General features: G+C 46.6%; 1 protein-coding gene across 1 annotated transcript in view; it reads right to left on the reverse strand.

Moving 5' to 3' along the window:
- The window catches only part of FGD4 (FYVE, RhoGEF and PH domain containing 4), a 264,568-nt gene extending 247,045 nt beyond the window's left edge, over positions 1–17,523 (reverse strand). The window contains exon 1 of the mRNA XM_053556931.1: positions 17,185–17,523. Coding sequence (XP_053412906.1) covers positions 17,185–17,350 — 166 coding nt within the window. The 5' untranslated portion in view covers positions 17,351–17,523. The remainder of the gene's footprint in view (positions 1–17,184) is intronic.
- Positions 17,524–21,216: the final 3,693 nt, after the last annotated feature.

The following is a 21,216-nucleotide window of genomic DNA, read 5'->3' on the forward strand; positions in this document are numbered from 1 at the left end:
CTATAGTCCTAGCTACTCAGGAAGCTGAGGCAAGAGGATCACTTGTGCCCAGGAGTTTGAGGTTGCTGTGAGCAATAACACCAGGGCATTCAACCCCAGCGCAACTGAGTGAGATGCTGTCTCAAAAAAAAAAAAAAAAAAAAATTTTTTTTTTTTTTATCAAATACATTAAAAGAGACGGAAAAAAATTGTGATATTCCAAGTATTCACAGTCTCATCTTTTCCTATTAGAGCTGTAAATAAAATCCAGCTTCTAATTGAACATATTAACAGGTGCTGCCCCTCAGAGCACCCCCGAGCAAGCCCATTAGAGACATTTCCACATACGTGACTGGTCAACAAGCAGAGGAAAGGAGTACCTTTATCAAAAATGTTGACCTCAAAAAGAAAGATACACATACACACATATATTGACCTCAAAACCGAACTCCTAATAGTGCAAAACAATATGCAAAGAAAAAGAAAAAGGCTGCAAGGCTGTGAGGCCATGAAAGGAGAGAAGACAGCAGGAAGGGAACCGGGAGAGCAAATTGCAAGATAAAGACAGTGCAGCTCCTACATAACCAAGCTTGGGGGCGGGGGCCGGGCTTTCCGCGGAGGAACAACCCCAGGTCCTACCAACCCAACAGCCCCTTGAGGTTAGGCCCTATCACAGCATCAGAAAGGATGCCAGGAAAAGCAGAATTGTTAAACTGAAAAGGACTTAGAGATCATCCAGTCCACAAATTCTCAAAGAGAACAAAAAGCACTCTATTCTCCTGCCTTTCCGGACGCCCATGCCCACGGACACTCCAGCACAAAGTTGCTACATACTGCAGATGAGAGTGTACAAATGGCAGAGACACACAAGGAAGGCTGAGTCTGGGGTTAGAATACTCAGTTTGTGGGCAGCGCCCGTGGCTCAGTGATTAGGACGCCAGTCCCATATCCCGAGGGCGGCGAGTTCGAACCCCGCCCCGGCCAAACTGCAACAACAAAAAAAGCCGAGTGTTGTGGTGGGCGCCTGTAGTCCCAGCTACTCGGAAGGCTGAGGCAAGAGAATCGCCTAAGCCCATGAGCTGGAGGTTGTTGTGAGCTATGATGCCACAGCACTCTACTGAAGGCGAGAAGGTGAGACTCTGTCTCTAAAAAAAAAAGAATACTCAGGGGCGGCGCCTGTGGCTCAGTGAGTAGGGCGCCAGCCCCATATGCCGAGGGTGGCGGGTTCAAACCCAGCCCCGGCCAAACTGCAACCAAAAAATAGCCGGGCGTTGTGGCGGGCGCCTGTAGTCCCAGCTGCTCGGGAGGCTGAGGCAAGAAAATCGCGTAAGCCCAAGAGTTAAGAGGTTGCTGTGAGCCATGTGACGCCACAGCACTCTACCTGAGGGCGGTACAGTGAGACTCTGTCTCTACAAAAAAAACAAAAAAAAAAGAATACTCAGTTTGCAAACTGGGATTGCAGGTCAGAAAAGGTTTCCCTGGACATTCCATCTTCCCTACATCACAGCAACTAAGTCATCCAGCTTTCCTTGAGTATCCTCATCAACTCAAATTACTACATCCACCACAAGACCGCAATTCCATTTTCTTTCTTTTTCTTTTTGGAGACAGAGTCACACTCTGTTGCCCTGGGTAGGGTGGTAGAGTACCTCTAACTCTTGGGCTCAAGTGATCGATCCTCCTGCCTCAGCTTCCCAACTAGCTGGGACTTCAGGCATGCACACACAATGCCCAGCTAGTTTTCTATTTAGTATAATCTTTCTATTTAGTAGAGACAAGGTCTCACTCTTACTCAGGTTAGTCAAACTCCTGAGCTCAAGCAATCCTCTTGCCTCAGCCTCTCAGAATCCCAATTCCATTTTCTTTTCTTTTGAGACAGAGTCTCACTATGTCACCCTCGGTAGGTGGCTATGGCATCACAGCTCACAGCAACCTCCAACTCTTGGGCTTAAGCAATTCTCTTGCCTCAGCCTCCCGAGTAGCTGGGACTACAGGCGCCCGCCACAACACCCGGCTATTTTTTGGTTGCAGCTGTCATTGTTTTAGCAGGCCCAGGGCAGGCTTGAACTGGCCAGCTTTGGTGTATGTGGCCAGCACCCTACTCACTGAGCTATGGGTGCCGAGCCCCAATTCCATTTTCTAATAGTCTTGTCAGGAAATTCTTATATTGAAACAAAATGTGCCAAGCTACTTTGGGGCTCTTCTGTTCATTAAATATCTATTAAGCGCTTGACTGTACTGTCAGAGGCCCTTCAGGAGCAATGGAGGACTACTGAGCTAGCTAGCGATGGTGGGACGGGTGGGACAGACACAGTGGAAAACAAGGAGAGACGGAGAACAGTGGCTCACACCTGGAATTCCAGCACTTTGGGAGGTTGAGATGGGAAGATTGCTTGAGCCCAGGAGTTCGAGACCAGCCTGGGTAACATAGCAAGACCTCATCTCTACCAAGAAGGGAAAAGGGAGGGAGGGAAAAGGAAAAATTTGGTGAAGTTGAGGTGACAGGCAAGAGTGGAAGCAGGTAGTTTTTTCTAGGAAGGTAAAAGTCAAGGAAAGGTAGGAGAGAGCTGACCTAAGCTCATGATCAGTGTTTTTGTGGGTCATAGGAGATGAGCAATTTCCACAACAGTCACTAGGGAATCAGTGTGGACAAAGCCAGGCTTTACTCAGGAAGCAAAGAAAGAGGGCGGGTCTATGTTGAAATTCATATTTTGGGGGAACTTTGTTAACATAAACTGAGCTGTTCAAGACAGCAAAGGGCAGATGAGGAGAGCAGTCAGCTTCACAAGACCATTTGCTCAGGGAGTATGGAGAGGGGAAGTCTCAGAAGGGAGTGGTAGGGTTGGGCGGCGCTTGTGGCTCAGTGGGTAAGGTGCTGGCCCCATGTACCAAGGGTGACGGGTTCAAGCCCAGTCCCGGCCAAACTACAACAGAGAAGTGGCAGGGTGTTGTGGCGGGCACCTGTGATCCCAGCTACTGGGGAGGCTGAGACAAGAAAATTACCTAAGCCCAGGAGTTGTAGGTTGCTGTGAGCTGTGATGTCACCGCACTCTACCGAGGGCGATAAAGATTGTTTCTAAAGAAAAAGAAGAAGAAGAAAGGGGTGGTAAGGGATGGAAGAGTCTGTACCTGGGGCAGTAATTTGCACACAATAGGTGCCAGGTACCTTGTAAACAACCAAACACAATCCAGGGAGAGAAGCATTACAGATACACAGCAGATGCCACAAAGAGCTACTGGAACTCAGAAAACAATACCCCCAAATATGGCATCCCAAGGTCTCTCTGACCTTCCCAACTTCCCTCCTGTCTTTCAATGCTTTTTCTCTTCCAAAGCACAGGAGGATGTAGAACAATGCCTGGTCCATAGTAGACATTCACATATCTGGGAGAGGAATTAAGAATCCCCAGCTTAGTGGGATCAGAAAAACACGTCCTGGGAGGCAAGCCTTGTAATAAGGCTATAAGGATTGGATACTGATAGAGATAATCAGCTCAGGGCTCTACAGGGAAATTGGGAGTCAAACTGTTTTTTCACCCAGGCATACATTTCCAGATTTTCTCACCAGGACCCTGCTCCAACCAGATGCATTCACCAACAGACACAGGCTTCTGGCTGACCTTGACGGCCCAAGTCAGAGGTTCAGTTTCCCCCAAAGCTGGATACAGCACGGTCCAAAGCCTGCCTTCCTCTGAACTACAACTGCTCTGCTCCTGATCATTTTTCTCACACACAGCAATCGTTTATTTTACACATCATATTCCTTTTTCTAGGATAGAAATTAAAGGTCAGGCATTTGTCTCATTCATCTCCAGATCCCCAAAACCATTTACCATATTGGTAAGTCATCAATATGACAGTGATGAGATGGCAGGTTTCAAAAAAAAGTTAAGATTTATCAACTTTCTGTAGAAGATACAAAGATCACTTTGTTTTAAAGCTTTATTTTTCTATGGAGAGTTTTTAGTAAAAAAAAATTTTTTTTTGGAAACCAAGTCTTACTTTGTTACCCTGAGTGTGACATGCTGTGGTGTCATCGTAACTCACAGCAACCTCAAACTCCTGGGTTCAAGCAATCTTCCTGTCCCAACCTCCTGAGTAGCTGAGGCTACAGGCATGTACCACCATTCCTGGCTAGTTTTTTCTATTTCCAGTAGAGACAGGGTCTCACTCTTGCTCAGGCTAGTCTCAAACTCCTGAGCTGAAGCAATCCACCTGCTTCAGCCTCCCAGACTGAGGATTGCAGGTGTGAGACATCGCACAGACCCATTTAGTAATTATTTTTTTACCAAATTTGGCTATAACATAATTTCATGACTTCCCATATATTATACTGCATTGTATTTGAAAGTATAAACAGTGATCCCACAGTATTATTCGGTTGTGGTATCTTATAATTTATGTGGTTGTACGTGCTGGCTTTTCACCTTCTTGCATACACAAATAAGTTCATGGTAGTCATCGCACTTCTTAAGGCTATTATTAACAGGTGGCCTGACACAAAACTCTGCCAGAGGCCCCTTGCAGAACAGACCTGGCATTTGGCACTTGTCCACAGCAAGGCTGTACTGAGGCTCAGAGCAGCTCCCCCCACTCCTACCCCAGCTGCAGCACTGTGTCCACAGCAAGGCCACACTGAGGCTCAGAGCAGCCCCCCATCCCCAGAGGTATAGCAGCTCCCTGTTTCCTCAGGCTCTGCATTTGGTGAAGCAGACAGTTTAATTCCCGCAACTGCAGGTGCAAGTGAGAGGCAAAGCAGCTGAGTTTATTTTCACTCTATTCCTGCATAAATGAGGCAATAATTCAAAGCTGACTGTGAGCTCCCAGAACACTTGCTGGTAGGTAATGTCTATACTGTCAACTACAATCCAGGAACAGATGACCAACTATTTCAAGGCAATGCTGTGCAAATGAGGCCAAATTTATTCCTAAAAACAAACACATACAACTCTTAAACCATGATCAACACATGACTAGTCCATCTTCAATAGTTCAAATAAGCGGCCAGGCCCTGAGGCTCATGCCTGTAATCCTAGCACTCTGGGAGGTCAAGGCAGGTGGATTGCTTGAGCTTAAGAGTTTGAGATCAGCCTGAACAAGAACAAGATCCTGTCTCTACTAAAAAAAAAAAATAGAAAAACTAGCCAGGTGTTGTAGTGGGTGCCTATAGTCCCAGCTACTTAGGAGGCCGAGGCAAGAGAATCACTTGAGCCCAAGAGTTTGAAGTTGCTGGAGCTATGATGCCACAGCACTCTACCCAGGGCCACAGAGTGAGACTTTGTCTCACGCACATACACACAAAAAAAGTTCAAATAAGATTAAACACTTATATTCACTTCTAAAAGTACATCTCTAAGCCAAGGGGTTACTCCAAGGTGATCATTTTTGGATATAAAGCATCTCTTTACAGACATCTATAAGGGCAGTTAAGGAGCCAAGGAAGGTTTCTGACCCTGGGAAGGACTTGATCAGTCCTCAGATTTAAGAAAATCAGTGGGGAGGAGGAGGCCATGTAAAGTCTGTTGAGAGGACAGGCCAGAAATAAGTCAAAATCCACCCAATAAAGAACAATAAGAACTAGTGGCTGACGGGACGGCAAGTAGATAACATAAAAAAGCAAATCTAAAATAAAATTTGAAACCAACAAGAGCAAATAGTAAAACCTCCCAAAAAAGGGCAGCGCCTGTGGCTCAGTGAGTAGGGCGCCGGCCCTATATGCCGAGGGTGGCGGGTTCAAACCCAGCCCCGGCCAAACTGCAACAAAAAAATAGCCGGGCGTTGTGGCGGGCGCCTGTAGTCCCAGCTGCTCGGGAGGCTGAGGCAGGAGAATCGCGTAAGCCCAAGAGTTAGAGGTTGCTGTGAGCCGTGTGACGCCACAGCACTCTACCTGAGGGTGGTACAGTGAGACTCTGTCTCTACAAAAAAAAAAAAAAAATCTCCAAAAAAAGTCAGGAGGAGGGGCTGGATAGCAGCAGAAGATGCGATGTGGGAATTCATTGCTGGCCTTAGCTTTGTTTGTTTTTCTGTACCATCGGGTCTCATTGCCCAAGCTAGCCAATGTAGGAAGACTCCTGGCCTTGAGTCATCTTCCTGCTTCAGCCTCCCCAAGTGCTAGGATCACAGGGGACTTTTAAATTGCTAATCTAACGTTGTGAACACAAACCAGCCGAGAAGAAAAGGAAGTGGGAGGCAGGGGTGAGGGTGATGAAGTGGAGACTGCAGGGGAGGGACACACAGAGGTTTCAGTAAGAAAGTCACTAGCACTAGCTCTAGGGAGCATCAAGGTGTGACTCTAGGAAGACTCGAATCCAGCCTGGGCCCAAACAACAATGACGGCTGCAACCAAAAAATAGCCAGGTGTTGTGGCAGGCACCTGTAGCCCCCACTACTTGGGAGGCGGAAGCAGGAGAATCGCTTGAGCCCAGGAGTTGGCGGTTGTTGTGAGCTGTGATGCCACAGCACCCTACCCAGGGTGACAGCTTGAGGCTCGGTCTCAAAAAAAAAAAAAAAAAAAAAATATATATATATATATATACACACACACACACACACACACATATATAGCTTCTCTTACCCTAGCCCTAGAGATTCTGAGTCATCAGACCTAAGGTGTGGCTGGGGATTTTAAATTACCACTCCCAAGTAATTCTGATATAGCCTGTAGAAGGGCATTTGGAAACCAAGCACATCATTAAAATTACCTGATGTGCTCATTAAAAATACAGGTTCATAGTTCCTGTCCACACTACCAAATCTCATACCACACTTCATACCCATAAAATTACAGTAAGTGCATGTTTACATTTTCTTTTCAATCAATTATCCAGTAAATGCATAATTTACTGGAAAAGAATGCTCGCATAACTCTGACTACCTCAGGACTGAATCCCAGTGCAGTGCCCTGGAAGTCCCGAATCAGGCCTCAGGCAGACCCCCAATCCCTATTCCAAGGAGCTCCAGTTCCTCTTCTCTGTGATCAGCTGGACCCATGAACCTGGGTTTCGCTCAGCAAGGGAAAGGAATGCAAGCAAGCAGATGTTTAAGAGTCTCCCAATGCCCCTAGGTTCACAAGGTTACGTGGATATTCCTTAAAAGAACAATCTCTAAATTGAGGCCAGGCGCAATGCCTCACGCTTGTAATCCCAGCACTCCAGGAGGCTGAGGTTAGGGGGATTGCTTGAGCTCAGAAGTTTGAGACTAGCCTGAGCAAAAGAAACACCTCATCTCTAAAAAAGTAGCCAAGCATTGTGGCAGGTTGGGGCCTGTAGTCCCAGCTACTTGGGAGGCTGAGGCAAGAGAATCACTTAAGCCCAAGAGTTTAAGGCTGCTGTGAGCCGTGACGCCACAGCACTCTACTGAGGGCAAAGAGAGACTCTGTCTCAAAAAAAAAAAAAAAAAAAAAAAAATCTGGCTCGGCACCTGTGGCTCAAGCAGCTAAGGCGCCAGCCACATACACTTGACCTGGCAGGTTTGAATCCGGCCCGGGCCCACCAAACAACAATGACGTCTGCAACCAACAAATAGCACAGCATTGTGGCAGACACCTGTATTATCACTTGAACCCAGGAGTTGGAGGTTGCTATGAGCTGTGATGCCACAGCACTCTACCCAGGGCGATAGCTTCAGTCTCTGTCTCAAAAAGAAAAAAAAAAAAAATCTCTGAACTCCTCTTGGAAGGAAATCCTATAAGAAACCCTACTTGGTTCCCAACCCCATGAAAGACTTTCCAATTTCAGAGTCTATCTTCAAGAATTCTTCTTCTTCTAAGAAGCATTAGGGTGGTGATGCACACCATTGTTCCACTATAAATCTTACGATAAATTACTTATTTACAACATTGTTTAAAAATGATTCCAGTGTTGGCGCGGTGCCTGTGGCTCAAAGGAGTAGAGCGACAGCCCCGTATGCTGGAGGTGGTAGGTTCAAACCCAGCCCTGGCCAGAAACTGCAAAAAAAAAAAAAAGAATCCAGTGTTAAAGATAGTTTTATTTAAAACATAATATAGACTCAGCGCCCATGGCACAGTGGTTACGGCGTTGGCCACATACACCAAGGCTGGCAGGTTCCAACCCAGCCCGGGCCAGCTAAACAACGACAACTGCAACAAAAAATAGTCGGGCATTGTGGTGAGTGCCTATAGTCCCAGCTACTTGGGAAGGTGAGGCAAGAGAATCACTTATGCCCATGAGTTTGAGGTTGCTGTGAGCTCTGATGCTACAGCACTCCACAGAGAGCAACACAGTGAGACTGTCTCCAAAGAAAAAAAAAACCATAATATAGATTGGTATGTTACAAATAAAACCCATATTAGTCCTGGGCAGTGCCTGTGGCTCGAAGGAGTAGGGCCCCAGCCCCATATACCGGACGTGGTGGGTTCAAAACCTGGCCCCAGCCAAAAAAACCTGCAATAAATAAATAAATAAAACACATACTATTAGCCCTAATATATATGGCCCATTATGGCTTTCCACTTAGCCATTCAAAGCCCTGGGAAACCCTTTGTTTTTTTGTTTTTTTTTTTTTTTTGAGACAGAGTCTCACTTTCTTGCCCCTGGTAGAGTGCTACGGGTCATAGCTCACAGCAACCCACACTCTTGGGCTCAATTGATCCTCCTGCCTCCACTTCCCAAGTAGCTGAGACTACTGGCGCTGCAACAACAGTTGGCTGTTTTTAGAGACAGAGTCTCACTTGAGCTCAAGCAATCTGCCTGCCTCAGCCTCCCAGTGGTAGTATTACTGGCGTGAGCCATGGCACCCAGCCTAGCCCTGGGAAACCTTAAAAATTAGTGTTACGAGCATGTGCCCACTGAATGATGCCAGAGAGACGAGTTTGAACCTTGCCTCTGAAACTTATTCCTTGAAGGGCACGACAATTAAAGACTTTCCAGAACTTTGGTTTTTTTTCCTCTCTAAAATGGTTAATACCACCACCTTTTTTTTTTTTTTTTTTTTTTTTTTGCAGTTTTTGGCTGGGGCTGGGTTTGAACCCTCCACCTCCAGCATATGGGGCCAGAGCCCTACCACTTTGAGCCACAGGCGCTGCCCTTTTTTTTTTTTTTTTTTTTTTTTTGAGACAGATTCTCAAACTGTCACCCTGGGTAGAGTGCTGTGGCATCACAGCAACCTCCAACTCTTGGGCTTAAGTGATTCTCTCGCCTCAGCCTCCCGAGTAGCTGGGACTACAGGCGCCCGCCACAATGCCTGTCTGGTTGTAGTTGTAGTTGTCATTGTTTGGCAGGCCCAGGTGGGATTCGAACCCACCAGCTCTGGTGTATGTGGCTGGCGCCTTAGCCCTTGAGCTACAGGCACCACCAACCACCCCCCATTTTATATGGTCGTCATAAGAATTGGAGGTAATACACATATAGTCCTGATTCAGAGCCAGAATTCAATAAATATAGGCAGCCCCCGAGTTACAAACATCCCAGTTGTGTACAACTTGCCATTACAAAAGGAAGCTGTGGGCGGCGCCTACGGCTCAGTGAGTAGGGCGCCGGCCCCATATGCTGAGGGTGGCAGGTTCAAACCCAGCCCCAGCCAAACTGCAACAAAAAAATAGCCGGGCGTTGTGGCGGGTGCCTGTAGTCCCAGCTGCTCGGGAGGCTGAGGCAAGAGAATCGCGTAAGCCCAAAAGTTAGAAGTTGCTGTGAGCCGTGTGACGCCACAGCACTCTACCCAACGGCAGTACAGTGAGACTCTGTCTCTACAAAAAAAAAAAAAAAAAACAAAAACAAAAGGAAGCTGTTACAGTAAGTCCCTGAGTTACAAACATCCAACTGATGTGCATCTTACCAATGGGGGCATAGGTAACAGGTACAGGTAACAGGTAAATGTACCTGTTCCAACTTACATACAAATTCAACTTAAGAACAAACCTACATAGCTGGGCGTTGCAGCAGGAGCCTGTAGTCCTAACTAGTTGGGAGGCTGAAGCAAGAGCATTGCTTGAGCCCAAGAGTTTGAGGTTGCTAAGCTATGACCATACGGCACTCTAAGAGGGCGACAAAGTGAGACTCTGTCTCAAAAACAAACAAACAAGATCCTTTTCATGACCTGGAGACTGCCTATAGTATTTATCCATATTGCTCTTACCCAAATCTCCATTCCTCTTCCCCCAAAGGTTAAATTAGTCCTCTAAAAGTTCCTAGGATACTAGAGTATGTCTTAAAAATTTGACTATTCCCGTCAGGGTGAAAACTGGAAAAGGGGCTCGGCGCCTGTGGCTCAAGCGGCTAAGGCGCCAGTCACATACACCTGAGCTGGTGGGTTCGAATCCAGCCCGGGCCCGCCAAACACCAATGATGGCTGCAACCAAAAAATAGTCGGGCACTGTGGGCATTGTGGCAGGCACCCGTAGTCCCAGCTACATGGGAGGCAGAGGCAGGAGAAATCGCTTGAGTCCAGGAGTGGGAGGTTGCTGTGAGCTATGATGCTACAGCACTCTACCCAGGGCAACAGCTTGAGGCTCTATCTCAAAAAAAAAAAAAAAAAAAGAAAACTGGAAAAGGAACTCTACTTATACAGAAAGTTTGCAAAGTATTTAATGTGAAAAGTCCCTCACCACAAAGCACTCAGATGCTGAATAAATTACAAGAGATACACTTTTAAATGCATTGCTGAGCTCGTAAGAAAATAAAGTAGGTACCCAAAGACAAGAAGCAAAAAACAGACCCATAAACCTAAACCCAAATCACCCAGACCTCCATGTTGCCCTGGGGGCATTAATGCCATTGCTGGGGAAGGTAGATCCTTGGGGACTGAGGGCCAAGCAGGGGACAGGAGAACTGGCCTTGGGACAGGAGAACTGGCCTTGGGCTTTCCACAGTGGGAACGGACCTATTTTGAGACCAATGCTCCACAGAGATATGAACTACACCATAAGAGTGGCCTGGGAAAAGTCTGCCTTCCGCCAAAGCAAACTTAGAAAATATGTGAACCTAGGCCAAGGCTAAGCAGAAAAATAAGCATCTACTGAGTTCAAATTTACACTACAGGCAGCCCCCAGTTTAAGAACAAGATAGGTTCTATAGGTTTGTGGAATTTGTATGTAAGTCGAAACAGGTACATTTACCTCGAATAGCCTCCCTTAAGTGCAAGTTGTTACCCAAGTCAGGTGTTTGTAACTCAGGGACTGTCTGTACCTTGAAGTTGGGGAAGTGACTGTGTAATAAATTAATGTGCTCCAGGATTGAAAGTAGAAACAGGGCGGCGCCTGTGGCTCAGTGAGCAGGGCGCTGGCCCCATATACCGAGGATGGCGGGTTCAAACCCGGCCCCGGCCAAACTGCAACCAAAAATAGCCGGCGTTGTGGCGGGTGCCTATAGTCCCAGCTGCTCGGGAGGCTGAGGCAAGAGAATCGCTTAAGCCCAGAAGTTGGAGGTTGCTGTGAGCTGTGTGAGGCCACGGCACTCTACCGAGGGCCATAAAGTGAGACTCTGTCTCTACAAAAAGAAAAAGAAAAAGGGGAAAGCATAGAAAAAGCTGGGCCAAATAAAGCACAAAATAAGATAGAAAAAAATACAAGCATATCAATACTTACAAACTAAGCTGTACGTTATATCAGATTTGATAAAAACTCATCTTACTTTCTGTGTATATATTTCTGTGAATGAGTTTTTCATTTTAAAAAGGACAATTTTGAGATAGGATAACCAAATAACATATGGAAAAAGAATGTTCCCCCCTTCCATGCCTAAAGATCACCTCACCTTTCACTCATATTTCTTTTTCTTTTTGAGACAACATTTCACTTTGTTGTCCCTGGTAGAGTGCCATGACGTTATAGCTCACAGCAACCTCAAACTCTTGTGCTCAAGCAATCCTCTTGCCTTACACTTCCGAATAGGTGGAACTATAGGTGCCAGCCACAACGCCTGGGTATTTTTTAGAGACAAGGTCTCACTCTTGCTCAGGCTGGTCTCCAACTCCTGACTGCCAGAATAGGCCTCCCAGAGTGCTAGGATTAGAGGCATGAGCTGCAGGGCCTGGTCCCTCTCTCAGTATTTCTCAGCCACTTGCTTAGGACTAGGACTAAGAAAGCCAAATCATTTCTCAAAGATGCTGCTTCACGTGATGTTTAGTAAGAGCCCTGCCTCTGATGCCAGACACATTTACATGTGAATCCTAGCTAACCAATTAATGATTCCAAGCAAGTTAGTAAAACTCTCTGTGCCTCAACTTCTTCAGACATAAAATGGGCATAGTACTACCTACCTAGAAGGACTGCTGCAAAGCAAATTTTTATATGTTTGTTTGTGCATACCACAGCCTAGTTTTAGCATAGAAAATGCATTCTTGGGCCAGATATGGTGTTTCGCACCTGTAACCCTAGCACTCTGGGAGGCAGAGGTAGGTAGATCAATCACCTGAGTTGACCAGCCTGAGCAAGAGCTAGACCCCATCTCTAAAAATAGCTGGGCATTGTGGCAGGCACCTGCAGTCCCAGCTATTCAGGAGACTGAGTCCAGAGGATTGCTTGAGCCTAAGAGTTTGAGGTTGCTGTGAGCTATGATGTCACAGCACTCTACCAAGGGTGACAAAGTGAGACTCTGTCTCAAAAAAAGAAAGAAAAAGAAAATACATGCTTGGCCAGGCAAGGTGTTTCATACCTGTAATCCTAGCACTCTGGAAGGCCAGGGCCGGAGGACCACGTGGGGTCAGGAGTTTGACACCAGCCTGAGTGAGATAGAGACCCTATTTCTACTAATAAAAATAGAAAAATTAGCCAGGTGTGGTGTGGCAGGTACCTGTAGTTCCCAGCTACTTGGGAGGCTGAGGTAGAAAGATCTCTGGAGGAGAGAGGAAAAGAGGGAAGGAAGAAGCATGCAACAAATAGTAGCTATTATGAACACCACGGGGGAGAGCATTAACTCATGTTATTTCATTCAACAAGTATTTATAGAATGTCTCCTACGTGCCAGTCCTACCGCCAGACCTCCCGGGACACAGATGAAAGACTCCTTGTTATGATACTATCTAGCTTGTTTCTTTGTGCCAGGCATTGACCCACACAATTTTACTTAATTCTGCCAAAAATTTTAAAGCACTGTTATCTCTGCTGTCCAGATGGAGAAATTCAGCAATTAAGAGACTTAATCCAATTAATTCAGCAATTAAGAGACTTAATCCAGGGCGGCACCTGTGGCTCAAGGAGTAGGGTGCCGGTCCCATATGCCAGAGGTGGTGGGTTCAAACCCAGCCCCGGCCAAAAACCAAAAAAAAAAAAAAAAAGAGAGACTTAATCCAATTCACACAGAGAGTGATGGAATAGGGACTTGACCTTGGGTGACAGATAACCCCAAACCCTACATTTTTAATTATGTCCCCTCTCTGCTTCACTCAAATGAGGAATCTCACATCCAGATAGATCTACAGTTGGTAGATTTTACTTTTTTTTTTTTTTCAAACCAAAAAGCAGACATTCTAAAATGGATGGGTTTTATAACCACGGCACAATACTGCTACACTGAATTCTCTGGCAAGCTCTTGATCTCTCAGTTTTTCTTTCTTCTTCTTTAAAAGGGAAAGTAACATTTCTATTGAGTAATGTCTACTTTGTAACACATCTAAATTTTGTGGTTTTCCTATATAAATATTTTTCTAGGTGCTATAGAATGAATTGATACTTTTCAGGGATTTAAATCTGGTTTGCTTTTTGATGGGCAGGATCTATTTCTCTAATGATAGACAAGCTACTGAATAGGAAGGCAGATTTGATTCAAAAGAGGAAGGGTGACCAGTACTTACAGTCCCAACTACCTGGGAGGCTGAGACAGGAGGATTGCTTGAGCCCAGGAGATGGAGGTTGCTATGGGCTAGGCTGAGGCCATGGCACTGTAGCCAGGCTGATAGAATGAGATTCTGTCTACAAAAAAAAAAAAAAAAGGAAGCACTTTCCAAAACGTTTTTACCCTCTTGAACTTGAACAGGGTGTGGTCACCAGAAGTTTGAGACTACTTATAAAGTTCCTTCTCCAACTGATACTACAGATTTATTATGAGAAGGGGAACAGCTGTATCTATTAAGAGATACATGTAGTAATTACTTTTCAATCCTGAAAATAAAAGCAACAAGAACCTTGAGTTTCAAGCGCTGAACAATATTGAGATAATATAACAAACCTAGAGAAGTTATTGCTAGGTTCTCCATTAAAAAAAAAAAAATGCTCTGGATAATAAAAAAAAAAGAAGGAAAGAAAGAAAAGAGCTGGGCACAGTGGCTCATGCCTGCAATCCCAGCTACTCTGGAAGCTAAGGCAAGGAGGGTCACTGGAGCCCAGGAGTTCAAGGCAGAAGAAATCATGATCAAAGGTGGTGCCTGTGGCTCAAAGGAGTAGGGTGCTGGCCCCATATGCTGGAGGTGGCAGGTACAAACCCAGCCCCAGCCAAAAACTGCAAAAAATAAATTTAAAAAAATAAAGAAATCATGATCAAACACTGCAGCCTGGGCAACATAGTAATACTCCATCTCTTTGAGAGGGAGAACAGAAAAGAAAAAGGAATTTTTCTTCTATAAGCATAGCAGCCTTGTAGAAACCATCTAAATGTGAACTAAAATAAAATCTTAACTCTGGTCAGATGTGGTGGCTCACACCTGTAATCCTACCACCGCAGGAGGCCTAGGCAGGTGGATTACTTGAGCTCAGGAGTTCTGAGACCAGCCTGAGCAAGAGCAGGACCCTGCCTCTACTATAATTAGAAACAGGTTCCAGGGCCTGTAGTTCAGCGGCTAGGGCACCGGCCACACACACTGGGGCTTGCGGGTTTGAACCCAGCCTGGGCCTGCCACACGACAATAACAACTACAACAAAAAATACCTGGGCATTGGGGCAGGTGCCTGTAGTCCCAGCTACTTGGGAGGCTGAGGCAAAAGAATTGCTTAAGCCCACGAGTTTGAGAATAGTGTGAGCAATATAGTGAGACTCTGTCTCAAAAAAAAAAAAAAAATTTTTTTTTTTTTTTTTTTTAGAAATAACAGCCAGGCATCGTGGTGGGCGCAGTAGTCCCAGGCTAAGGCAAGAAGGATTGCTTGAGCCCAGAAATTTGAGGTTGCTGTAAGCTATGATGCCAGGACATCAGAGGCAACAGAGTGAGACTCTGTCTCTAAATAAATAAATAAATCTTAACTCTGACCCACCAATCCAACAAAATGGACCCCCCCCCCCCTTGGCTAAGGTGATGCCAGAAATACCCTATAGCTGAGTCGCCAGCCCTGCGAGGTCAGACTAGCCCCATCCTGCCCACTTCCCTTCTTGGATGTTCTCTTTGTAACTCATTAACAGGCGGAAGGCCAAGCAAGACAAAGCTTAAATAAATTGAGGACCTACTGGTGTGCTTTAACAGCTCCCTTGACTCTGAGCATATACTCCCCCGGTTTATCTGTGATTAACAGCCTTCCCGATTTCAACACACTCCAAGCCTTAGACAAAGCTTCATTTCTTTAACCAACTACAAATCAAAAACTCTTTAAACCTACTTATAACCTTCCTGCTTTGAGAAGTCCTGCCTTTGGGGCCAAACCCATTTATGCCTTCCAAGTATTGATTTTGTACGTTATGTATAATTCTGTCTTGCTGAAAAGCATAAAATCAAACTGTAACCCAACCATGTCAAGACCACTTGCTCAAAGCTTTTTGGACTAGGCCGTGTTCACACACACTCAGCTCAGAATAAACCTCTTTTGATTATTTTACATTGTGTGTGTTCTTTTCTGTTGACAATGGACTGCAACAACTCCATTCATCCTTACTTTGAAAAGGCACTTCAGCTCTTTTGTTCACCTGCTCAATGGGTTTGAAATCAAGCCAGGTGATTTTAAGTAAAAGAATTTGTGCACATTATCCTCAAATTGAAAACAGCTGATGGTGGGTGGCACCTGTAGCTCAAGGAGTAGGGCGCAGGCCCCAAATACCAGGATGGAAGGTTCAAGCCCGGCCCCGGCCAAAATAAAAAGAAAGAAGGAAAAGAAAACAGCTGATGGTTAAACTGTGTACGCTAAATAACTTGGAAAATAACTAATAAACACTATCTTCAATGCAAAGCAAAGCATTTTTATTTGACAAGGAAGAACGCACTTCCATTCATTTTAGAATCACACCTAAAATGCAAGAATTCAGAAACTGTTTCACCAGTGTTCTCATTTTGTAGATGAGACAACTTAGACCAAAAGCGCTGTAATTCAGTTACTTGCTAACATGTTCTCACATTAAGTTTCTGCTCTGATCTCGTTGGTTAAACATTTATAATTCATCATCCATCCTGTTCTTCTGTCCTAATACAACTTCAAGACAGACAAGAACTAAAAGAGAACATTGCTCCCATATGTATCACATTTAAATTGTCACAACAGCTTTGCTTAATCATAACAAAATAAGTGACAGTCACTAGAAGTATTTGTATTTCTGCTGCTTAAATAAGGGATTAGCCTCCTAAGAAGATCGCAGAAAGGGGAAGGGTAGGGATTTTAACAAAGTCTTGCAAATCAAAAGCAAAAAAAAAATCCCTTGGTTATTCTAAGATAGTTTCGAACTCTCCTGGGGAGAACATATTTACAAGTCAAAGGAGATGGTAAGGCGTTGAATAGATCATTTTGATTCAAGGAGAATTCAGAGATCAAAATACCACATTACTGAAATCTGAATTTATTAACATAAAAACAGCAATAAAAATTCGGTCCCCTGATTTTAGCAGCATGTTCCCCATGGAAGAGTCGACACTTTTTACCCTCAGGCAGAGAGGGGTGAGTCCCTTCCAAAAGGGATAACCCTGGCCCTAAGGATATCTGGCGTGGGGTCACTCACAGCCGCTAGGATGCTGGACCAGTTGAACATCGGCCTTCCCTACGTCTGACGAAAGCAGAAATTTTGCCAGTAAGTTTAAACATCGGTAGCTACAAAACGGGCCTTATTAATTCCTAACAAAAGTTGTGTGTGTGTGCTTGAGAGTTACACCTCTACTTCCGGAATTCTCTGAGCTGTGACCTCGGGAGCAAGCTCAGTGCTAGGAGGGTTCCTGGGCAAGGTCCTTTGGGGGAAGGGACAAAATAGCTAAGACAGTGGGTGGCCGAGCGCTGCCGTCCAGGACTAGAGTCTCCCCGGCCAATTCTTCTGCAGCCGGGGGAGCGGGCGCACCCGCAGGTGCGGGGCGCGTCCCTCGCCTGCCCTGACCAGTCCGCTCGACCCTTGCCCCCGACCCCGAGGCGCTCACCTGCGGCATCTGCAGGCTCCTGCCTCCGGAAGGTCACTATCTCCGGCCGTCCCAGGTGGGACACGGGCCTGCTCCAGGGTCGGGGGACCCCGAGCTGCAGGTAGGCCGGGTTGGACTTCCTCCGGATGGCCACCCGCCTGAAGTTGTAGCCGCCCTCGCCGCTCATCCCGCCGGGCTCTCTCTGCGGGCTGCTCTGCGGGCTCCGCAGCGGGGAGCGCACGCCGGGGGCCGTCGCCTGATGCCCCGATTCGAGGCGACCCCGGGGACCGCTCAGCTCCGGCGTCTTCTCCGCGAGGGCCCCCTCGTCCTGTCCTCGCGGGGACTCTGGCTCCGACTCCCTCTGCGGCAGCCGCTCTCACCCGACGCCGCCACCGCAGCGGCCGGGCCGGGCTCTCTCCGCCCCCTCTGCCCCGAGCCAATCGCCGGCGGCCCCGGAGGGCGGGGAAGGAGCGCGCCGAGACTCCGGCCCGTCTGCGCCGCCAGCGCCGCCGCCGCCTCCGGCCGCGGAGGCAGCCCAGGCCTCGCCGTGCCCCGGGAGCGTCCTGGGCGCGGTCCGGCCCGCCCCGCCCCGCCGCCCATTGGCCGGGGGGAACCGCGCGGGCGCGCACCTGCCGCCCCACACCTGGGGCGCTGGACAGGTGGCCTCGCGGTGGATTCAGGAAGAAAAAAATGTCCTGGATGCACGCCCACGCTCTGAGGGTCACGGATGTGGCTCAGGCCGCTTGAAAGTAATCTCCTTTATGTCCTGGAAATCAAAGTGCAGAACCTACGGGAGGTAACATCCCACTGCGCAGTAGACTCCGTGCCCAAGTCTCGAACCATTCTGTTCTTATTCCTTTGAGCCGAACCACCTTGTCAGACAGACCAGGACAGAAAATGAAAAAAAAGGAGGGGGGTTAGAGGCATTTTGAATGGCCAAGGCGTATTTTTGTTTTTAACATCAGCTAAATACCAAATTGAAGAAAATAGGCTGGGCCCGGTGGCTCACACCTGTAATCCTAGCACTCTGGGAGGTCGGGGCAGGTGCATTGCTTGAGCTGGGCAGTCTGAGACCAGCCTGGGCTAGAGCAAGACCTATCTCTACTAAAAATGGAAAAGTTAGCGGCGTCGTAGAGGGCCCCTGTGGTTCCAGCTACTGGGGAGGCTGAAGCAAGAGGATCAACTGCTGAGCCCAGGAGTGTTAAGTTGCTACAGGCCATGGCACTGAAGCCTGCAGCAAGAGAGTGACACTCTGACTCCAAAAGAAAAAAGAAAAAACTGAAGAAAATACATTTTAGACTGGCTTGCTTATCTCCATTAAAAAATTCACAACTCCAGGCGGCGCCTGTGGCTCAAAGGAGTAGAGCGCCAGCCCCATGTGCCGGAGATGGCAGGTTCAAACCCAGCCCTGGCCAAAAAACTGGAAAAAAAAAAATTCACAACTCCAAGGTCAGGTGCAGTGGCTAATGCCTGTAATCCTAGCATTCTAGGAGGCCCAGGTGGGTGGATTGCCTGAGCTCAGGAGTTGGAGACTGGCCTGAGAAAGAACAAGACCCCCATCTCTAAAAATAGCCTGGCTTCGGGTGGCGCCTGTGGCTCAGTCGGTAAGGCGCCGGCCCCATATACAGAGGGTGGCGGTTTCAAACCCGGCCCGGGCCAAACTGCAACCAAAAAATAGCCGGGCGTTGTGGTGGGCGCCTGTAGTCCCAGCTACTCGGGAGGCTGAGGCAAGAGAATCCCTTAAGCCCAGGAGTTGGAGGTTGCTGTGAGCTGTGTGAGGCCACGGCACTCTACCGAGGGCCATAAAGTGAGACTCTGTCTCTACAAAAAAAATAAAAAATATATATATATGTAGCCTGGCTTTGTGGCAGGTGCCTGTAGTCTCAGCTACTTGGGAAGTTGAGGCAAGAGGATCACTGGAGCCCAGGAGTGTGAGGTTGCTGTGAGTCATCATGCCACAAGCACTCTACTGAGAGCAACAAAGTAAGATTCTGTCTTTAAAAAAAAAAAAATCACACGGGTGGTGCCTGTGGCTCAGCGAGTAGGGCGCCAGCCCCATATACCGAGGGTGGCAGGTTCAAACCCAGCCCCGGCCAAACTGCAACAGAAAAAAAAAAAAAAAAAAATAGCCGGGCGTTGTGGCGGGCGCCTATAGTCCCAGCTGCTCGGGAGGCTGAGGCAAGAGAATCGCCTAAGCCCAAGAGCTGGAGGTTGCTGTGAGCCGTGTGACGCCACGCACTCTATGGAGGGCAGTAAAGTGAGACTCTGCCTCTAAAAAAAAAAAAAAAAAATCACACTGGCTCCGCCCCATAGCACAGTGGTTATGGCACCTGCCACACACACTGAGGCTGGAGGGTTCAAACACAGCCCAGGCCTGCCAAACAACAACAAAACGGCAGGCGCCTGTAGTCTCAGCTACTTGGGAGGCTGAGGTAAGAGAATTGCTTAAGCCCAAGAGTTTGAGGTTGCTGTGAGCCACAGCTCTTTACCAAGGGTGACAATGTGAGACTCTCAAAAAAAAAAAAAAAAAATCACAACTCTAATAAGAAAGAGGCTGTGTTCCAAAACCATAGACGTAGGAGGGGAAAGGGGTGCTCCAAGTACCCCAGTTCAAGCAGGGTTCCCCAGCCATGAATCAGTTCCAATTTGGAAGCCACCCATCCCACATTTCTTCAAATGGTCCTTCACCTATATACTAGGTAACACTCTAGTTCTCTGAAGTGTAGCCCATAACTCAGTCTTCCAAAAGAATTGTTGTAGAAGGCAATGATTCAACACTCTAGTCTCCTTGGCTGCTACCCCAATGAAAATACCCCTGAAGACTCACACCTCTCACCACTTACAAAAATTGATTCAAGACGGGTCAAAGATTTAGGTAGGGCCCATAGCACAGTGTTTACAGCACTAACCACATGTGGTGGGTTCAAACCCGGCCAGGGCCAGCTAAACATCAATGACAACTGCAACAAAAAAATAGCCAGGCATTGTGGTGGGCGCCTGTAGTCCCAGCTACTTGGGAGGCTGGGGCAAGAGAAATGCTTAAGCCCAAAAGAGTTTGAGGTTGCTGTGAGCTGTGATGCCACAGCACTCTACCAAGGGCAACATAGTGAGGCTCTGTCTCAAAAAAAAAAAAAAGGTGGATAAAAGATTTAAATGTAAAGCATGTAACAATAAACATCCTCAAAGAAAGTGTGGGGAAAACAATTGAAGATATCGACCTGGGGAAAGATTTTATGAAGAAGACTTCTGTGGACATTGCAGCAACAAGAATAAATACAAATGGGACTTAATTAAACTGAAAAGTTTCTGTACAGCTAAGGAAACAACCAAAGCAGATAACCTTCAGAATGGGAAAAGATATTTGCATATTATGAATCAGACAAAGTTTTGATAACTAGGATCTAAGGAGAACTCAAATTAATCAACTAAAAAAGACCCAACAATCCTATATATCACTGGGCAACAGACATGAATAGAGCCATCTCTAAAGAAGACAGATGAATGGCTAACAAACAAACATCCCTAATCATCAGAGAAATGCAAATCAGACCTACCTTGAGATACCACCTAACCTCAGTGAGAATGGCCCATATCACAAAGTCTCAAAGCTGCAGATGCTGGCGTGGATGTGCAGAGAAGGGAACACTTTTACACTGCTGGTGGGACTGCAAACTAATACAACCTTTTTAGAAGGAAGAATGGAGAATCCTCAAAGAACTCAAATTAGACCTCCTATTTAATCCTGCAATCCCCTTATGAGGCATCTACCCAGAAGAAAAATATCCTCTTATCATAAGGATGCTTGCACTAGACTGTTTATCACAGCTCAATTTACAATCGCCAAAATGTGGAACATGCCCACCAACCCAGGAATGGATTAACAAGCCATGGTATATGTATACCATGGAATACTATTCAGCCTCTAAAACACATGGAGACTTCACATCTTTTTTATTAACCTAGATAGAGGTGGAACACATTCTTCTTAGTAAAGCATCACAAGAATGGAGAAGCAAGAATCCAATGTACTCAATTCTAATATGAAAGGAAGTA

This window comes from Nycticebus coucang, chromosome 12, assembly GCF_027406575.1.
Source record: "Nycticebus coucang isolate mNycCou1 chromosome 12, mNycCou1.pri, whole genome shotgun sequence".
NCBI classification, from domain to species: Eukaryota; Metazoa; Chordata; class Mammalia; order Primates; family Lorisidae; genus Nycticebus; species Nycticebus coucang.